Source organism: Sipha flava, unplaced genomic scaffold (assembly GCF_003268045.1).
Source record: "Sipha flava isolate LNK unplaced genomic scaffold, YSA_version1 333_pilon_pilon, whole genome shotgun sequence".
NCBI classification, from domain to species: Eukaryota; Metazoa; Arthropoda; class Insecta; order Hemiptera; family Aphididae; genus Sipha; species Sipha flava.
The window spans coordinates 38,058-59,385 of NW_020273024.1; the positions used below are offsets into that span (position 1 = coordinate 38,058).

A 21,328-nucleotide genomic window follows, 5' to 3' on the forward strand; every position below is an offset into this window, starting at 1 on the left:
AGTGTAGATTATATTATGAATGGAATATTTAATGGTTCGTATTTTGAATATTTTCCGACTTACGTTTAAAACTATCGTATTATTTCTTGGTACCAAAGTGACTTCATATCATATTTTCTACGGTCAATAATCGTTCGTGTTCACCTGATTTATCGGCAATAACGAAATAGGTTATTATTATAACTGCGATTGAGCTCGGCAGTAATTTTGAAGCGAATCGGATGCAGAAGTCATTATATGAATATTGAACACCTATAAACAGCCGAGTGTTTAACAGTCAACTGTATATATTTATAAATGTATATATATATATATATATATATTAATATATTTAGTTGATATTATAATTGAATACATTTATTATCGAAACTGGATGCGCTAAAGAACTCAACGGCAGTTGTAGTGCGACGGCAATAAGATATAATAAATATGTATGTTGACGCATGTAGAGTTGTGTACGGGTAATGGGGAAACAACCGCACGCTGGACGAGGGGTAAAATATGAAAAGGACGCAAAGGCGGTCGGTGGCCCCGAGTGTGGAGGGAAGGACGAGATATCGTTGCGGCGGTGGCGACCGTAACGTCGATGCGGGCGTGCGGGGGGAGGGTGATGGAAATAATAATTTTTCTCCTCCATGACGCGCCCGTTGTCGTGCGTGCGTCGCGAGCAGCAGCTGCCAGCAGGTGCCGGCTACCACGAAGACGACGGTGGCGGCAGCCACCGCGGTGCGCGCGCGCTTACTTCGCCCGTTGACGGCAGCCGACCGACCGACCGACCGACACTACCACCAGTTCGTTTACTGCGACCGAGTGGACGTCTATTCCGTGTGCGCGCAGATGTCGTCCCGTTGTTCCGCTGCGCTCGTCCGGTGCGGCCTGGCTTGAGCACATTGATTGTATTCGATTGTTTTCAGGTCCGACCGACACACGCGTGTTCGTAATCGACGAACGGTTTTCGCGTTTTTATTACCTGCTGTCAATCGCTGTGTGGTAAAAGAGAAAAATCGCCTTCCGGTCGTTGAATGCGGTCAACCGCAGACGACCGCAAGAATTCGATCTCTCGAACGCAGCAGCAACAACAACAGCCATTGCATAGTTCCGTCCACGCCGCCGCCGTGTCTCGCGTTCGCAGAAAAACCGTAAATAAAAATAGAGTTGGTAATTTTCTTGCAGACGCGTGTCGTTTCCATGTGCAATATTTAATAGCACCGCGGACATAAGAATACATTGCAGTTGTAGTGTGTTATTCGTTTTTTTATCCTGCCCAGCGTTTTTCATAACCAGTGTTTCTCGGTTCTCAGTGCGTTTCCTGTAGTGTTGAGTGCGTGTTTTTTTCCAGTTTTGAGATTATCGTTACACACCTGCTGTCTCTCATCAGCGCCGGATGACCGTCAAAGTGAGTTTAACTGCAGTCACCAAAGTCTGACTGAAAGTTTAGGCTTTTTTTTTCTCGAGAAATTGTGTACCGACCAATAATGGATACCTCTATAATATAATGTGTAATCTATCTACAAATTCTACGAGTTCACTGCTCATAGATGTGGCTGTAAATGACCAATTTGTTATCTCTATAAACGACCCATTTATTATCTTCTCGTTTTGTTTATGTACCATGTACATAAAAATAGATAACGCTATTATAATAATGGTTAATGATACCATTGACTTCGTTTGATGTACCTATCTAATCTGTGATTACGGTAATGAATAATAATTATTTCATGGAAATGGAGAAATATATTTTAAAGAATACAAATGAATAGTTTGAAGTCTAAGGCCCTCATATATTTTTACTATCAAACAGTAATCACAAATTAAATTTGTAAAATGTGAAAATATAATTTTTTAAGCTAAATGCTCCTTTTACTGAAGCTTATGATCATTTAAAAAATAATTTTATGGTTTATTGATTCTCATATTTTATATCTATAAATATCAATATTGTGAGCTGTAGGGCAAAAATCTTGGAACAATAGAACCCGGTAAAAAAAAGGTTAACGTGCCAGATACATCCTCCTTGTTTTTCTACTCATTGTAAACAAGCTTTTATCATAACCATAGGAGCTCTATAATTTGTAGGTAAATAAATAATGATATTTTTATTGTAATTAGTATTATTTGGATACAAATTATGAGTGTGATGTTTGTATTAAATTCAGTATTAATTCTTTATTATATTTGTTTCAATCGATTAAACTGTTAAAAACATAAAATTTAATGATATTTGTAGATTTTAAACTTTGATTTAAACTTACTTGTAAATTTTCTATGATTATTATCTACCTACCTATTGTTAGATTTTTCTATCACTTGCTCTAAGTCTTTATTTCAGTATTTATTTGTGATAAATACGTACTTATGTATAAAATATGATATTAAACAACTGAAGGATTCATACTTGGTGACAAGAATTTTTTAGATAATCGGGTATTTTATTTTTATAAACATTAGATATATTTAGGTACGCTAGTATGTTTAGCTGTAATCAGAATTATGATTTTTGTTTACAGTAGGTTAGTTCACTGGATGGTACTTATATAGGTAGATAAACACACAATCATACTTAAATTATAGTTAATGATTCAGTTAGTAAATAACTCTATATAGTATATTCATTGGCTATATGAAAAATTAACAATAGTTAATGTGTATATTCTCAATTGTAGATGCTCACATGAATACATGATATCTATTTTTGCTAGTTATTTAAGTACAATACTATTTTATTACTATTTAAGTTGAAATAGATTAACCTACTTAAAATGGAATATACTTATGATGCAAGAAGATTGTATATTGTTAAGTCTTTATTTTTTGTAGTATGAGAAATCTGATACCGTATAAAGTTATTAGTAGCTATTATATTTAAGTTACTATAGAAATATAATTATTTGTATTCATAGTTATCTAGCACAAAAAATGATTTTTAACAAATTAATAAATGAGTTACCATATTGAGCAATATTGAACAGATGAGCAAAAATATCAATGATTGAAATGAGTATTTCATGTCAAGGGATCTTAAGGTCTTTCTATAAATTGTATTCCAGTTGTATATAATTTTAGATTTACACAAAATTAATATACTTTTTTTAAGATTAAATAATCTTTCTGAATAAAGTCAATGAGAGTTATTAGTTTTTAATTTTTTTTAGTTTTTTTTCTATTTCTTATTGGAGTCTATGGTATACTTATGTAATGACTCTAGTACTATACTACTTAATCGGATATTACAGGTTGAATAAATTATAATAAAATATTTAATATTCTGAACTGGTGTAGAAAAAAAAGTTTTAACAAATTGTTCACTATTTATTGATTTATCTAATTCTACTCAAAATATGGCAAGGAATATAGATATTGTTAAATTGCTGTTTAAAATATTTATTCTTACATAATTAGATACATTATTAACTTATATTATTAACTTATAAGATTGTACCAAGATATTGCTTCCAGTTTGTGTTTAGTCAGTGATTCTCTGAGTGTGTTCCATTGTGTAATATTTAAGTCATTTATCAAATAAAAAACTTGTTTAAAATGTCAATACAGTATATTTTAGCCATCTCAATAAAAAATATTTATGTAATTAGTTGTTATGAATTTACTCCCAAATTTACCTATTTTATAAATCTATAAGTTAATATGACGAAGACGGGGACAAAGAGATTAAAAATTAAAGATTTAAAATTTATTAAAATATGTTAATATGTTATAATTTGATTTAAACTCAAACATAAGGAATATAAATAATTACTAATAGGTTATAAACATGAATAGTACATTTTCATGTTTTTATTTGTTATAAGACTTTTTCAATACCTACCTATCCAATTGTATTTTCATACAGGAATTTACTTATAAAATGTAATGGATTTAACTTAATTTGGAATTGGTTTTAAAAATTAGTTATGTAAGCATAGGTATAGCCAATGGTATAGTCATAAAATAATATTTATAGTATTTTAATTCCTTTTAGATTCTGATAAAAATTAATTATATATTGCTCCTATTCAAATTGTTACTATCATATCAATATTTTAATTTTTCTGATTATGAATTTATATGAATTTATACTTATTATGCTTTACTTTTGATACTTTTTATATAGAATTCAAATTAATATTTAATTTCTCATTATTGAAATGGTTAAATTCAGTCCATATTATTTTCAATATTATTATGATTAACTTCATAATTAACTGTTTTTGTTAGTATTTATTCATATGGCATACAGAATTCTGTTGATAGTAGTTCATAGGTGCCTAGTAGAGTATGAAGAAAATGGATTGATTGTTATATAAAGTTATTTAAAAAGTATTTACATAAATATTCCAATCTTCATATATTAGTTTAAAGATTCTTAACCAGTTGATTCTATCTGTAACATTATTAATTGTATTCCTTCATTATTTCTTGTAGTAGCTATATTAATAATAATGTTCATGAATAATTAGACAAAGGAACATTTTATTTCATTGTTATTATACATTCTTAGTTAACAAATTATAGTTAAGTTATACAATTATAATGTAGATATTTACCAAAAAAAAGTATGCATACTTTGATTTACCTACTCTAGTGATTATAGGAATCACTTTCATACCAGTTAATATTTTTGAATTGACAAAAAAGTGAATAAAAATATTAATCCTATTTGTAAAAATTATGTTCAGAGTTTTGAATTAGATAAATACTGTTATTTTATAGATATTTTATATTATAAATAATTAGGTATTTGATTTTGATTTGTGGAAGAAAATATGTTATATTAAAATGAAATTACTGATAAGATGATAATGAAACAATTTTATTTTTGTATTGAATTATATTTTTAGTATTATCACAAATTTTCTAATAATAATTTCTAATATTAAACTAGGTATAAAAGGTGGTATTGATTTTTAATTATCATGTTTTGTTTAGAAATTTCAGTTTATAAATGTGTTTTTAATAAAAAATATAAATTAATTGGTACCTACCTAAATGAAGTATTGATTTAAATCTCAAATAAAGCGTAAAAGATTGCCTCTTTAAATGATAAATAGATCCTAAAAATAACACTGGTCAAATAATGTAAAACAAAATAGTAGGTTAGGTTAAGTTAGTCCACAAATAGAAAGCCATAGGTAATCGAAAAGAGAACATAAGAAGCATGATTATGATGCATTTTTAACTATATTGAATTGCTTTTATTGTTGATTTAATTAATTTCTTTAATTTATGTTAAATTTGTTAAAAGTTAAATTATATATTTAAAAATATGTTTTGATTCGCAGATGTTTGACAAAATAATAATTATCAAATTCATTTTATTGAATAGTATTGAATAAATTTGGGATTGTTATTTCCTAAGTTTTTATCATACTTAGAATTTTTACTCTTTTTGTTAATTGTGTATTAATTTAATAAGAATATAGATATAGCAATATAAAAATGAATATTCAATATTTAGTTTTTAGTTGTTTGGTATTATATTATTTATATTATATAGCATTATTTACTTTAGTGAAACCTTTCGTTTATAGATATCTGAGAGATATAAACAAAGAAATTCAATTATTCATGATAAACAAAGAAAATAATCTTCAACAAAACATGTAAGAGATTGCAGTTTTTTCATTATCAAAATGAATGCTACTGAAAGATATTAAAGATTAGATACAGTTGTATGCTATGGAAAACTGATTTAAAACTTCTGTTAAGTCACTTTGATATTTTCAACAATATGTCTAAATTATAAATGATTATCAAAACCAAAAGTTCTTTTTTACTTTTTTCTAATAATATTATATTTCTAATGTCGTACTTTTTCATACATGCTATTATTAAATAACCTTTTATTGAGGCCTTAGTTTATATAAACAATGCAATTGATATAAAATATTGTTGTTTATCTTATTTGTGTCTATGTTTATTAACAGGGAATTAAGTAGGTTGACTTTTCACGGACTCCGGTTACCGGGTTAAAACCTGATATTATGTTTTCTTATTCTCATGATAAGGTATGCCATAATGCTGTTAGGTAGGAATGGTTTTAAGGAATTTCATCTAAAGCCTCAGAAACTATTCCTTTTGCAGAAAATACAAATACCAAAGTTTGTTTTTAACTAAATTAATTTAATTACATATGGATTATATGTAAGATTTTTTTTTAATAAATTGGCTAATTGACCATTTTATAATTATTACTGACTATCGGAATTGTCGGCATTAAATGAAAGAAATTAAAAATACACTTTAATTTCCAATTTCCGTTTTTTCGAAAATAAAGTAAACATAAACGCTTTATTTTCTTATTTATTTGTATAAGATTAGTTCACGATTTATTAACATTTTAAATTGCATTTCAATATTAATTTGAATCTAGGTTTTGAGTTAAAACTGGGTTTAATTTTTCTCCAAGTTTGAGTTTTGAGTAAAAATAAGGTTCATATATTAGTCGGTTTTAAATTTTTCCTGGGTACCATTACGGATTTCAAAACCAGTTTTGACTTCCTACTAATTAGTAATTTTGAAATTATAATTAAATAACATCTAAAATTTGTTTCAATAATATTCTTCTTTGATATATTTAAAGTGTAATTCGAGATTAGTACCTTAGTAAAATGTTATTATTCAATTATTTTAATATGAGAATTATATATTATTTTATTTTTTCATGTTCTATGTTTTAATTAGAGAAATAATACTTTAACTGTAAATAAATATTTAGGTATATTGAATGTTTCTTTATCTATAAACAATCAGTTTATTTTTATATAGATATAACAATGCCCAATAGTTTTAATTTACATCTATACTCATTAACTATTTGAAATCTTATACTTTCATACATGGTGCATAGTTTTGTGAGTATTAAGCTAAGGTCATCTCAGTTTATAATACCTATAGTCGTAAAATGTTACTGTTTTAAATTTTAATTAATATTTTGACGTCCTTTTTTTATAAATAAAGTTGTTTATTTTTATAATTTATTAAAAAAAAAAAATAAATAAAAAAATGAATGATTCAAATGAAGGTGGTACTATTTTAATTCCCATCCAATGCAAGAAGCAAGTATTCATAAAGGATTTTATAGTAAAATATTAGTTTATTTTATATATTTACCATAAAATATCCAAAAAAAATTTAGGGTGTCATATTTTTGTTTTTTTACTTATTAAAATATTGTATATATATATGTAGAAATTTTTAATTTACATCATTATTTAATCATGAATGAGAATAAGAGTAAGTGTTTTGAGTATTTGAGTTAACCTATGTATACAATTATACAATTTATAAACACCTGATTTGTGTATTGAATTTCTAAAAATTTGGTATTTTTATGTATTTTATGCATTTTAAATTATTTACCAAAATACATTATAGGTTTTTATAAAGTATTAATTGAACCAAGCAATGAATTAGGTTTATCATTTAAAAAAATCTAAAATTTAACTTCAATATTTGTATTAATTTAGACTTTATATTGCTATAGTTAAAATGAAACTATTCAAGGACCTATTATTTAGTATTGATTGAGTCAATATGTTTATTTTTTTTTTTAGAATAGTACTGGCAGCCATTTATTTATTTATACTACCTATTATTTTTGGTTTTATCAACTAAAATATGTTTTGTTATATCTGATAAAATCTATGTTTCCTTAAATTAACATAGTATGACGCACTTAAATAACTATATCTACAAAGATAAAATCAAACTTGCTGACGGTGTATCAGCTAGGTATATTACATGATCGTTGAAAACTTGAAACCACTCTATTTGATATGAAAATAACCTGGAGAATTAGTGGATCCTTGAGATCATTAGTGTAGGAAGCCTGTTGTAAACTACATTCCGAGGGTTTGATGACAATTTATCTGATATGACCACCCATGTAGTGATGGAAACCCCCTTCAATTTACCACCGGTATTTTTTTCTCCCCAAAAATTATGTCCTCATTAATGTGTATTGAACTGGTCGTATGTATGCATTACATATGGAACTAAAGCTGCATGTATTGAATACGAAACAACTTCATTCTTATATGTTGGGTTTTATTTATATATACATATATATGTGTGTATGCGTGCGTGTGTGTATTTATATAATACGTGCATAGGATACAAGAGGCCAAGGACAATTAAACTGGTTTCGTCTGGTATCCGAGTAACCTGCTGTTTCATCGTAAGAATATATATTACAAATCCAATAACGGTATGAGGTATGGGTCTTAAAAACCAATCTGAATTTTATGCATTACAATATTATTTACATGGAGTTTAATGGTGGTTGTAACAATTTAACTAATAAGATACAGTTATTTTTTCTAATTATTTAATAAAAAGATTTGTCTGTATTTGCAATTATACATGTGTTACCACTTACTGGTTGAAAATATTATTCGACAATTTTTCAATGACCAATAAAAATAACAAGTATAATATTATGAATGAGTAATGACTATTCAAAAATTATGTTAAATAAATTACAGAGTTAACTGGTAAATATCAAGATTTGTGTACAAAAAAGGTGTTATTATTATGTTTTTACAAAATAAAAATATATTTTCCTAATCTTCACCGCTCATGAATTCTGTTAATTTATAAATATATGTACTTGTATATTGGTTTGTTATAAATGGGGTTTCTTCTCAACGAGACTTTATTCCCCTACACTGAAAGTACATCAACTTAGCGTTAGACCATTTCAAGTCTTTTACCTTTTTTTAATGACTTTTAGTTTATTGTCATAGTATCGTACTCTTTATTTCTTATAAAAAAATTTATGAGTAAAAAACTGTACGACAAAATTGTAAGTACTCTTTAATATTAAATCTGAGTGTGCCTGTGGAAAACTGATAATGGGGTAGGAGAAGGCGAGTTAGCGTCATTCATGTTTTATACAAACAAACTGAGTGTTTTCAATTAGACTCATTTTTCTCCCTTTCTTTTTATCCTTCATGATATATTAGGTGAAGAAAAACTAAGTAATTATAGCCATATACATGTTAACAAAGGACAATTAAACTCGATATTCTGTTGTATTTCTGGACTTCGTTCTTTCTTTATATTTTAACTTATATTTTTAAATATATTTTTAACTTAAGCTTATATTTTAATCAATAATAACTATTTATTTTTTACTAGAATTTTTTTTAAATATTGAACTAAATGAGGAATATATTGATTTTACTTTAATGTGTGTTTTTTATTAATTTATTAATTTAATTGTTTGTGTCTGTCTACTAAATATCGACTTGAAGAATTCTTCCGATGATCTAAAGGTGAGATAGTTTCTGATAGAAAATTTTGTCTTTTGGTGAACTCCTAAGGTAATTTTTTGATTTTTTTCACTGTTTTTTATACAATTGACAACATTAACTAAAAATTACAAAAGAATGGCAATATTTATGGCATGTTGGATTTTAATAAAATCTTATTATTTTTCGTTTTAATCAAAAAGTAAAAAATAATAGTCGTAAAAACTTTAAATGTTCATTAAATGCTTAAATTACCACTTTCTAGGGATGATAAAATTTTTCAAAATATTCAAAAGATTTAAAATTTTTTTGGCTGTTTATAAATGCTTGAAATACATATGTTTCTTAGCTTTTTTTCATAAAATGTCGATAAATAAATTTGATTTATCAAAAAATCTTAATAATGTAATATTAAGATCCCTTTATAAATTTCTTACTTTTTTTTTAGAATTATATCGAATATAATATAGACTTTTTTTGTTTTATAATATATGTATGTATTTGAATTCAAAACTCGAGAAAAATCATGAAAATCTGCAACTTTTTTGTGATTAAAAATTCCTAATATTTTCAATTTTAATACTTAATGATTGAAAAGTGAATAAATACAAGATACATTATCAGTTTAACTTTTCTGTCAGCAGAAAAAGGAGTTAACCTGAAAGTCATAAAATTTATTTTTTATGAAATCAGATATTTCTAAGAAATTTGTTAAACTATAGGAATATTTATACGAGTTTCAATCAATTGAGTTTAATTATCATGTTTTACAAAAAATATTAAATAAATATTCATAGAAGCATTATATATTTTATAATAATAATCATATTTACTGTTAATATTTAATTAATAGTCCAAGAAATATATTTGAATATGATTTTTTTTTCTTAAAAGTTGGTCGAGACGAAATTATTTGGTTTTTATAGGTAACTATAATTATACATGGAGGCTGATTTATTTGTATTTTGCTATTAATTATTTTTTAAAACCAAATTTACATTACATTGGTTTTAAATTATTGTGTATTATTCTTTACATCTGTATTACCAAGAGTATTACCCTTTTCTAATTCACTTGACTTACTTGGTTCCTATACTTCACTTGACCCGTGTATCTTACCCCTTTTTATCATCACACATATGTAATTTTTACTTACGTTTTGTTTTGTGTTTTTCTCGTTTAGGTATATGAATATTTTTAATGTTATGGTGTTTGAAACTTTAAAATAAATCAGTGATAAATACTTTAAGATTAAATAATTTGTTAAAATATTTTTTTTTTTATATTAAATTATATATTTCATATTTAATTTATACATTTTTACATTTTTTCTTATTGCTGCTGTTACACATACATCGTTATTGTGGTTTAAACTCACTAATTTATATAAAACTTTATATAATAAAAACTATATTCTGAACACTAAACTAGAACGACAATGACATCACACATGTAGCTTAATTGATTATTATGACTGAGACGGTTGTCGGCTATTGTCGCTAGCAGTGACGAGAGAAAATGGGCATCGTTTGATTAGGAGGAAATGGTAATAGCACTTGAAGTAAATGGCTTCGCGATTCTCGTCAGATCAGTAGCATAGTCTGTAGTGGACTACTGTTATTATAACCGACAGATTTATATTCTAAAACAAGCATGATTTTATGGGATGATAATAACAGAAAGAACTATAGTTTATTTAAACACTTAAATAAAAGGACACTTCAATTTTGGCCTATGTATACTAAATATTTATTAATATACCTTCATATCTGAATCAATTATTAAGTGTAGCTTCAAAATATCTTGTAACATTTAAAATGTTTTTTTATTCCCCTTCATTCTTCCAGTATACTTTAAAAAAAGTTTACTTAAGAGCTTGTAACGGAGCACAGTGTTTTTTTTAATACGTTAGTATTTTTTCATGTTTGTATAATATTTATATGTACATTAGGTCTGAATGAAATATGAAGGTAAAAACCATTCGTAAAAATGAGTCCACATAAAAATAGATTTATAAAGAGTAGTACACAATGTGAAGGGATGTAATGTATTTTCGGGTTAAATGAAACGCCGTTGGCTAAATCTGATGGAAAACATAATGTTAGAGGAAGTAGATGCACAGGGGAAGTTTGTAACAGGTGAAATGAAAAATACTAAAATATACTTCACCGATTGTGCCAGGGGCTATAAGTGTTTTGACGCTAATGATAAAATTTTTCGGAATTTATTTGTATGTGTCTTTGGAATTGTATTAGTACTGGTATTTCAGTTATTTGTAATTAACAACAATTTATTGTATGGAAATGTTTAATATGTATACAAGCTATATTTTTATAAATATATTTTATTTTATATTTGTTTATGAAAAAGTATAAAATTAAAAAATAGAATTATATAACAAACAATATATTTAAGATAAATAAGTTTTTGTTCATGAAAATTAATTATATTTCATTTAAAGTATAGTTATTAAAGTGAAATAAAAATGTATTTTTAAATGTCCTAAATTATTTTTTTGTTTACAGTGTGCAGATAATTGAATCACAATGATTGTGCTTCCGGTATTTGGGCTACTAATAACTGTTGCAGTCCAAAGGATACATGGTGAGTCATAATAACTGTCATTCACTGTTATAAAATATATAATAGTGAACATAACTTATAGGTAACAACCTAATTTACCACGTAATATATATATGGGGATAGTTAGTTTTAATCAATGTTTTGATGCAACTATTCTATTGATAAATGGAGTAAAAACCATTTTTCGTCAGTTATTATTTATGCCTTGACGACGATGAAAACCATAATGCATTTATCCACTAACATTTTTATAAAATCCGATGTGATCCCCAATCATAAAATAAATTAAAACGTTTTAAAGAAATCTGACCATATGCGGGTATGGGTATTAAAAATGAGTACATTTTTTTCATCACAACTATTACAACCCTTTAATTTTATTGTTCACTACCTCTTATTAAAGTAAACACTAAACGCATAATTTCATTAGAATGTACACCAAAAAAAAAAAAAAAAACCAACCTTTGATGAAAAATAGAATGAGTACCTATTTAAATTGTGTGATTTGGTGACAATGCTTTATTCGAAAGTATTGGTATTTACTTATTATTTTTTGTTATCTATTGGCCATTGTAAACTCCGCCAGAATATCGGTTAAGATAAAAAGGTAATAAAAGGTCTAGTGTAAACTCGGCCAGTTTTTTTTTTACCTGTAATGGTTATATGTCAATTCCGCCAATTTTTTTTTTGTTTATCTGCTTAGTGTTGAAATTGCCATGTGCCTTCTCACATTAAATACGTTGATATCTATTGCGATGATGTATGTCGAAATTGATAAAATTATTTTCATGGTTAGATCGATTGATTTCAAGGTGGATGTATATTCACATTGATTCATTTATTAATAATTTTATCTTCATATTATCTGAAATCAGTATTTCCTATGATAATATCGGCAGTAGGTAAGGTATACGTAAAGTATACTTTGACGAACATAATCATCGTAGTCTCCGTATATATTATTTTATATTGAACGAAATATGTTGCAACAAATTAATAATTTAAAATTAATTACTGGTCAACGAGATAATTTATTAGTTGTATTTAACAACTACAAATATGACCAAAATATTAAATACGCGTCTGGTGAAATAAGATGGAGGTATGATATTATATGATAGTATAATAATAATAATCACTTATTTTTACTTATTATGTATTACTTTTAATAATATATCATATTAATTTTATACTACTACTCGATTTTCTTCACTGGCGGAGTTTATATGAACCCAATTTTTCTGGCGGAGTTTACATGCGCCCCTACCTATCCATATGTGTAGACTTACACATTAACCTTATAATATTATGATTTATATGTGAATATTATACCCCTTCCTTGTATTAATTTTAATTTTATTATTATTTTAAATTGGTATTCATTGTTTATTTCTAAAATGAAACTAATAAAACTTGAAATTTTATATTAATGTCTTTAGTATTATCATAACATTTTATTATTTGTATCATATACTACAAGTGTATAAATATATATAAAATCATCGATACAGATGTATTAAATACTTTGTATTCAAAGAAAATTTATATTTATTCTAATATAAAATTCAATTTAAACGTTTGACTGGCAGAAATAAAAAAATTTTATTATCAGTTTATTAATTTTTTTATTTTTTGTTTTGTAACTCTGGTGAAATGTGTCGAGGATTATGCAAATTACTTCCGATATCTTTTTCCTCTTGTGGTGGCCGTGGAAAAGGCTGTGGACATTTCATTGCGAAACACGGGTGTAAAAAAAGTGAGCCTCTACTGGAGACGATTTCTAAAGTTATGACGACGGCTGACAAGAAGTAAAACAAACATCATTTATCAAAATGTCGGAATGAGTTGGTTTTTTACCAAAAAATAAAAATAAATACTTGTTATTTTTGCTAGCTATCTTTATTAGGTGTATAAATTCACTGATAGAACTTGAACTTTGTATAGTGTTTAAATATATTTATTTTATATTTTTAACTGAAAAATATTATTGATCTAAAGATAGTAGAGGAAAAGCCCACGAAATAACACGGTCTTCAGCCACGCGATTTTCTAGCAAGCCGTCGTTATTCAGTATCGTGAACGATAACTTTGGACTAGGTATGTATTGCCAAAGTGTCAAAAGTCACGAACGTTCATTTTTTTATTGTTGTAAAGTGTCGTTACTAATTGCTCTACTAACCATAGATCTTTTTTTTTAATTTTTTTTTCACCTCACATTTGCAAATGCAAGCGTTTTAAATTTCTTCGTGTATTATCGAGGTTTTTATGGATCATGTTATCCATCACGATCGTTAACTGTCCAACACCCCTTTTTTCTTTCTGTTAACTTGATCCGATATCTTTAAAATGGATTTAAGCGTTAATATACCATGTTCAAGCTCATTTTTCGTTTGTCGTGCAGAACGTATATGACCGTAATAGACACATGCATGTATACACACATACACACACGCGCGCGCGCATTTACCCTCACACCGTTCTTCAACAACATACCCAACAAATTACTAATAAATCCTAATAAAAGTTAAAATACACCGAAAGCTATTTAATGTAACTGTATATTGTATATTTGTAGAATATAAATAATGTATAGTTGAATATTATAATAATATAGTAGTATGTTCATATATTTTTAGTCTCCTGTAATAAATTACAAACAAAATTTGATATTTTTCATTCCTCTCAAAAAGCGATACAAATTAATATATTTTCTTTCTAACCATTTTTTCTATTTTAATAATTTGTATACCAACTAATTTCAACCAGAGTGCAAATTTATTTACTTAATATTGTATAAGTATTAATAATTTCTGTACTGATTGCCCTCGGACGTTTATTTCTAGAAATAAAAATGAAAATAAAAAAATAAAATATTTGTTAAGTCGATCTATCCCTAACTATTTCATAACTTCTTGGCGTAAAATAATATAAAATTAAACATTTATGGTGTTTTAAACGTTTATATATGTGCAATTAAAAAATTTGAATGTCTTCCAAGTTTGTTAGAACAAATATGTATATTTAATATCTTATATAACAGCCCAACATTTTAGAATTATAATAATGTTAGTGATAAATGCATATGTTAATAATTGGTTTATTTATAATTTAATGTTGTATTCAATTGTACTTTTGTGTGACAATTTAAGTACTTATTTTTCTGCAATCTAAAAGGGTAGATGTGTTAAAATTTTCAAATGTACATATTTTCATATGTATATACTCTTATATATGTATATTATATCTAGAAAACATCTTTATAAGCGACATTAAATCTTGAAATGTAAACAAGATAATCGCAGTGATATTCTTTTTCTTTCTCACGTTATATTTTAATCGGTCAATATTTTATTATCTTCGATACCTAATTTAAAAGCATTTGCCCTTAGGTACCCTGAGCCAGAACTAGAGATCTTTTTTTTGCTAAATTAAATATATAGGTACGTTTTAGTTTATAACAGGTTTTGAATACTAATATTTTGTCAACCGAAAATCATCTCATTAAATGTCTATAATATTTCAATAATTTCGGATTTGACTGAAGTCTGTGTGTGTAAATTGTATTATTTGTTATATAAACGTACATTAGAACAAAAAGCCGACAGTTAAACGATTTTTCACTATAGTATGTGTTTATTAATTCCCCAAAAAATTACCCCACTTCAAAAGTGACGTACTGGTATCAATCTTTCTTTTATGTAGTGAGGTTAGGACTCATGCTGTTGTTCATGCGCATGTATGTCATTATATTTTTTTAGCTGGCTCATTGATCTTCTATACATAAATATACCATTTGAAAACACTCATCTAAGTATTTTATAAATTAAATATCTATAGGTACTTATAGTTAATTAATATTGTATACATTTATTTTGATCCATTAAAATGAAAAATGATTTACTTAAAATAATCTACTGGATAGATAAAATAAATTTTTTTTTTTACAAAATTAATTTGAACCATCAAGGTACGTATTAAATTGAATATTTTAAATTTACTTATATTTTTAAAGTTTAAATATTTATTTTTGTATTTAAGCTTAATAATTTATTTAAGCATTAATTTTATTATATGAAATATTTTTATTTTTGCTTTGTAATATAATCATCATTGTAGTTGTTAAATTATAAAATTTAATTTAAAATAAATAAATAAGATTTAACGTGATTTTTTCCTACATCAATTTAATCTATTCTGAATTATCTATGTGCTATATATTATGTATAAGACAAATACTCACATTATCTATAGATAGTTTAGTTCATAAAGTTAATTACCATTACTAATTTTAAGTAATTTTTTGGAGTTGGGAAAAAATATTTATAACTACAAATACATTTTAAATTATATTCTATTGTTAACTTTTTATAGAGTTTATAACGAGCTCTTTTATTTAAACTGTTCCTTTTCGAGGACTTTTAAATAAACATTTCCTAAATTTCGGCTGATAAAGTTTAAACGCAAATTCATCGAGGAGAAAGGGGAAGAGATAAAAGAGAGAGAGAGGTCTTGCTTTAAAAATGTATTACCATTATGTTAATATGGAATTAGAGGAAAAAAAGTCTCAGTCCTAACAAATTACAATTTCTTTAAAATGGTATAGTCTTTTCGGCTTGTACAGGCTGTAGAGAAAATATAAGGTATATTAAAAAAAATATTCCAACAATATATTTATAAGAAAATTATTTTAGAATTTCTATTTTAGTCATATTTTTTCTATATAAGATGTTCTATAATATAATGTATTTAATAAGCATAAGTTATAGAAATTTGAAGTACAATTGATTTAATCATTATTAGCAAACAAAGATGTTACATGATTTTTTTTTTTTTTTTGTAATATAATATTGTAAACAAGCATTTGATATACATCTGTACTATTTTGATTTGCTTAGCTAAACTTTGAGTTATTTAACTTGTCTCATTAAAAAAAATTAAATAAAGTAAGACATAATTAGTAATTAGTTATTACAGATTATTTTTAATATATGATCAAACCTCATGAAAAAGTTTCTTGTCGCCTTTAAATTTATTAATTGTACTTAAATATTTTTCACTTGAAAAATAAAATGAATTATATACTAGATTTTCAGATAACAAATTTTTTAAGTAAATTTTATAAATGCAGTTTTTGTTTTCATTTTAACTAAATAAAAAAATGAAAACACAATATTGCACAAGTATCACATACGATAATAGACTATAGATGGACATCGTGTATTGTATTTGTATCAGTGATGGGAATTATTCGAGTATTTGAGTATCAGTATTCGATACTACAATACAATACGTAACGAAAATTATTCGTTAAAGTTTTCACAAAACACAAAACGTTTATTAATAATACTATATGGCTTATGGTGCATAAAGGCCTAAAATTGTGCAAAATACTCGAATATCATAATTAAATTATTATTAATATATAAAATTATTATTCATACAGTATAAACTATAAATCACTATAGCGAGCATCGCTTAGAACGAGATACTGCTTACCATAAGCAAAACGTTAGGTCCCGGCACGGCACATATTGTATATGATTGTATGTTAAAATATACGTCTACAACGAGTAAAATAAAGCGAACTACGAACAGGTACCTGTAAAATAAGAACTATTTTCGTATTTAGGTCGATTAATCATTGACATACATTATCTTTAGTTGTATAGATATGGATTACTTATTAATAATAAATAGTATAAGAAGCTTGTCATGGAAAAACGGATAAAACAATAATTGTTAATTATTAAGGTATTGTAGCATCGAATACTGATATTCGAATGTTCTAATATACATTACATCTCTAATTTGTATAGCGTATAAAGTTATAACAAAAACATCGTCCAATTAAGTTACAATACCTACCTAGAATACGAGATCCATTTTTCATTTTATTGTTAAGATAAATTATAGGTTAGGATAAGATTATTCATTAATTTTGGAGTTCGTCGTTTTATTATTTTGACAATACAGAATACAGAATATAACATAGTATACATATTAGTACACAGAATACTAACAAAAATGTTAGTTTAATTTTTTACCATGATCCGGGTGTATTTTATACTTGATATTTATACACGAAAAATTACACTTTAGGTAACATGCAGAGATAATTTCAATAGTAGCCAACACTACTCGTAAAATATATATATATATATAGATTTGACGTACATGTCCCCAGCCCCCTCACTAAAAACAGCCTTAGAAAATTATTTTCATATATTTTGTTTGTCATTTGTTTGAATTTGTTTGATAATTATCAGAATTTATTCGACAATAGTTTCTATAAAATAATATATACTATGAGAAGGGAATGGGGACATGTATACAGTTTCCAATAGTTTGAATACTTTGGATATCTCATTTTTTTTTACAATTGTTTTGTTTGCAATTTGTTTGACAATTTTTAAAATTTTCAGTCTAGTATCATTCCCGTTATAAGCATAAATCCTATTTTCCCATTTCTCCCGCTCCTACTTTTTGAATATTTAATTTTTTTTTGTGATCGTTGTAATTTGTTTGTATCATGAGTAAGAGTCTGATTTTGTAGTAAAGTAAATCCTTAAAAAGTATTTAAAGTAACCAAATAAAGCAATAAAAACATTTATTAAATTTAATCTTAAAAAGCAATCTAAATTATGTATTAAAAGAAAGCAAAAAAAGAAAATGTATATAATTTTAAATAAAAAAAAAAAAAAAAAAAAACAAATTTCAATTACACATTAAATTAAATAAATTTATTTTATTTTATTAAAATTATACAAATTAAATATTGAAAAGGAATTTACGATCATGTACTTGGTTAACTTTAATTCAGTAAATCTAATTAATGAGACTTTATAGATAATTGAGTATTGAAAACTTTTTAAACATTACTGTTTATGGATTGGATACATTTTTAGATATAAAATAGTAGGTATGTTCTAAATTGTATTTTTAAATGTTGTGTGGTAAATATTAATTTGGAATAAAAATAACACTGAGCATTTTTCTGGAGAGAAGGTTTTTGTAATTTTGACTATTTTGTTAATAAAATTTAAAATAAAATTAATAGTTTTTAATTTTATGATTGATAAGATTCATTATCAACCTAATACTAAAATGATAAGAATATTGTTATCATTACGAGTATGCATTTCATGAATTGAAAATATGTGGTTTTGTATTGACAATTATCTCAATTCAATATGGATTTCCATGTAAATCTACCAATTTAATTGTTAATATTTATTAATAAGACTTATATTGAATTGATAAATTTAATTATCAATAGTACAATTATAATACTGATGGTATCATTATCTTATTAATAGTCTTAAATGTATTGTGTTAACAAATATCTTATTAGCTGTATAGTAACAAGATAATTGTCAATACAATGTATTATTTTGTTCATATGATCAGTGTTCTCTATTAGTTGCTATATATTTTTATACATAGGAGATATATTATCATATGTTATTATAGAATATTTCCACATCAACTGAAGTAATTAGTGCATATTTTATATAAATTAAATCATTTAAATCATACTGTTACACATTAATATGTAGTGTAGTGTCATTATAAATGCTATTGATTTTTTGAAGTTCTATCCATCCATTATTCTTTGAAAAAACACGATTAGATTTTTCTAAAATCAATCTCCCTATTTCACCATTAGCTTCCTCTAACTTATTTTTTTTTCTAACTCAGTAGCTAGATTTTTTGCAAAGGTTCACCTAAAAAAAAATATAATTATAATTAATTTTCAATGATTCTATGCAAATAATTCAAACAAAAATAAAAAATAAATACACTTATTTTATAATTTTGTATATTCATGCGGTATAAATCTAAAATTTGTTGTAATTTAGACGAGATTTGAATATAAGGATTAATTTATTAAAGCTCTTTTACAACATTCATATACTGTGCATTCTCACTGAATTCTTTAACTGCATTTTTTATATAATTTAAATATGTGCAATAATATTCTACAGCTGTAATCCATGTACCCCAACGAGTAGTGATTGTTTTATGTGGATTTAGAATCCCCGGACATTTTTCCTTTAAAATAGCAATCTTTTTTGAGAATTTCAGAAATATTTTTTTCATCTCGGCAATCTGACGATCAATTTTCGAAAAATGTATTCGCACTTCTTCACACACATTATGTAGGGCATGAGCTAAGCATGTCACATGCAAAGCTTTTGGGAATAATTGTTGAACACAGCGGCCAGCTTTTTTCATATACGATGCGGCATCCAAAACAAATAATAAAACATCCTCATGATTAACATTATTTATCCATAAAATATGTAGATTTATCAGATAATTGAAAAATGGTACTATGGTTCACTTTGTCTCAATATTCTGTGTGAATATGATAGGTTTTATTAACACTTTGTGATTGCAAAATACCAACATTTACATTAGCTACATTACATCGTACGCTATCAATTGTTTCATCTATGCAAACCTATATTTTTTACCGTTTACAACATCCCGTATTATAGATATCGCATTAGTTGATTTATTTATTTGGAATATTTTATTTATTATATATTATATATTTATTTTTAATTTTTAAAAGAAATGAGCGAAAATGTTAATTATTTATTTTATTTAGAAGAATATTTATTTTTCAACCTTACTGTTTTTTCAATGCTTCTTTATGTTTTTCTCTGCCAATATGTTGTTTGTTGAACATAATATTTTTTATGGGGATTTATTTTGACTTCACGCAATTAACAAAATATATTATTTCTGTCAGTCATAAACACATTTTCACCGAATTCTCTTACAATTTTTTTTAATTTTAAGCTTTCAACTTTTAGCTTTTTGATGATACTTACCAATCAACTAAAATATTTGAACGTGCTTTAAAAATATATAGATATAATGAAATAATTTAAATTTGAATATTATTAAAAATAAATTAATAAACGTATTAAAGAAAAAATAAAATACAACTCACCAAATAATTTTGTTAACTATTGTAGTATGAAATGTCAAAATATTAATTTTAAAATAGACATAGTTTTATTTACTTATTTAGCCATCATCATCAGAATATACAATTTTTTGTTTGCAAAGGGAAATTGTTCTAATAACAAGTGATGGTTGAACAACAGGTTTTCAACACATATTGTTGAAATATTAAAATAATGAAATTGATAAAAAAAATAATTTAAACATAAAAATAGGGAATTTAAATTACATAAACATAAATAAATAAATAATACATGAATAGTAGATACAATAAATTGCTTTGTTAAATCACGATAGCTTAATAATATAATATATCGATTAACAATAATGATATGTTTAATATGTTAAATGGGTATTACAAAATATGTTGTAAACATAATATTATTTTTTAAAAAAGATGATGGCCCAGTCCGTTCTTCATCATGAACATTTATGCGATCTTCATAGAAAAGTCGGACCCATCTCATTACCATCACTCTCTCATTTTCTCTATAGACTTAACAAATTTGACGATGAAT

The 21,328-nt window shown here is 25.6% G+C and overlaps 1 protein-coding gene across 2 annotated transcripts in view; it reads left to right on the forward strand.

The window, feature by feature from the left end:
* LOC112687137 overlaps window positions 1-21,328 on the forward strand; it is a 141,401-nt gene that overhangs the window by 16,024 nt on the left and 104,049 nt on the right. The window contains exons 1-2 of one of the 2 annotated variants that reach the window (XM_025559695.1): window positions 747-1,396; window positions 11,777-11,855. In XM_025559695.1, coding sequence (XP_025415480.1) covers window positions 11,798-11,855 — 58 coding nt within the window. In that variant the 5' untranslated portion in view covers window positions 747-1,396; window positions 11,777-11,797. Of the gene's footprint in view, window positions 1-746; window positions 1,397-11,776; window positions 11,856-21,328 lie in introns of those variants that run through there. The other variant, XM_025559696.1, reaches the window with a different exon arrangement.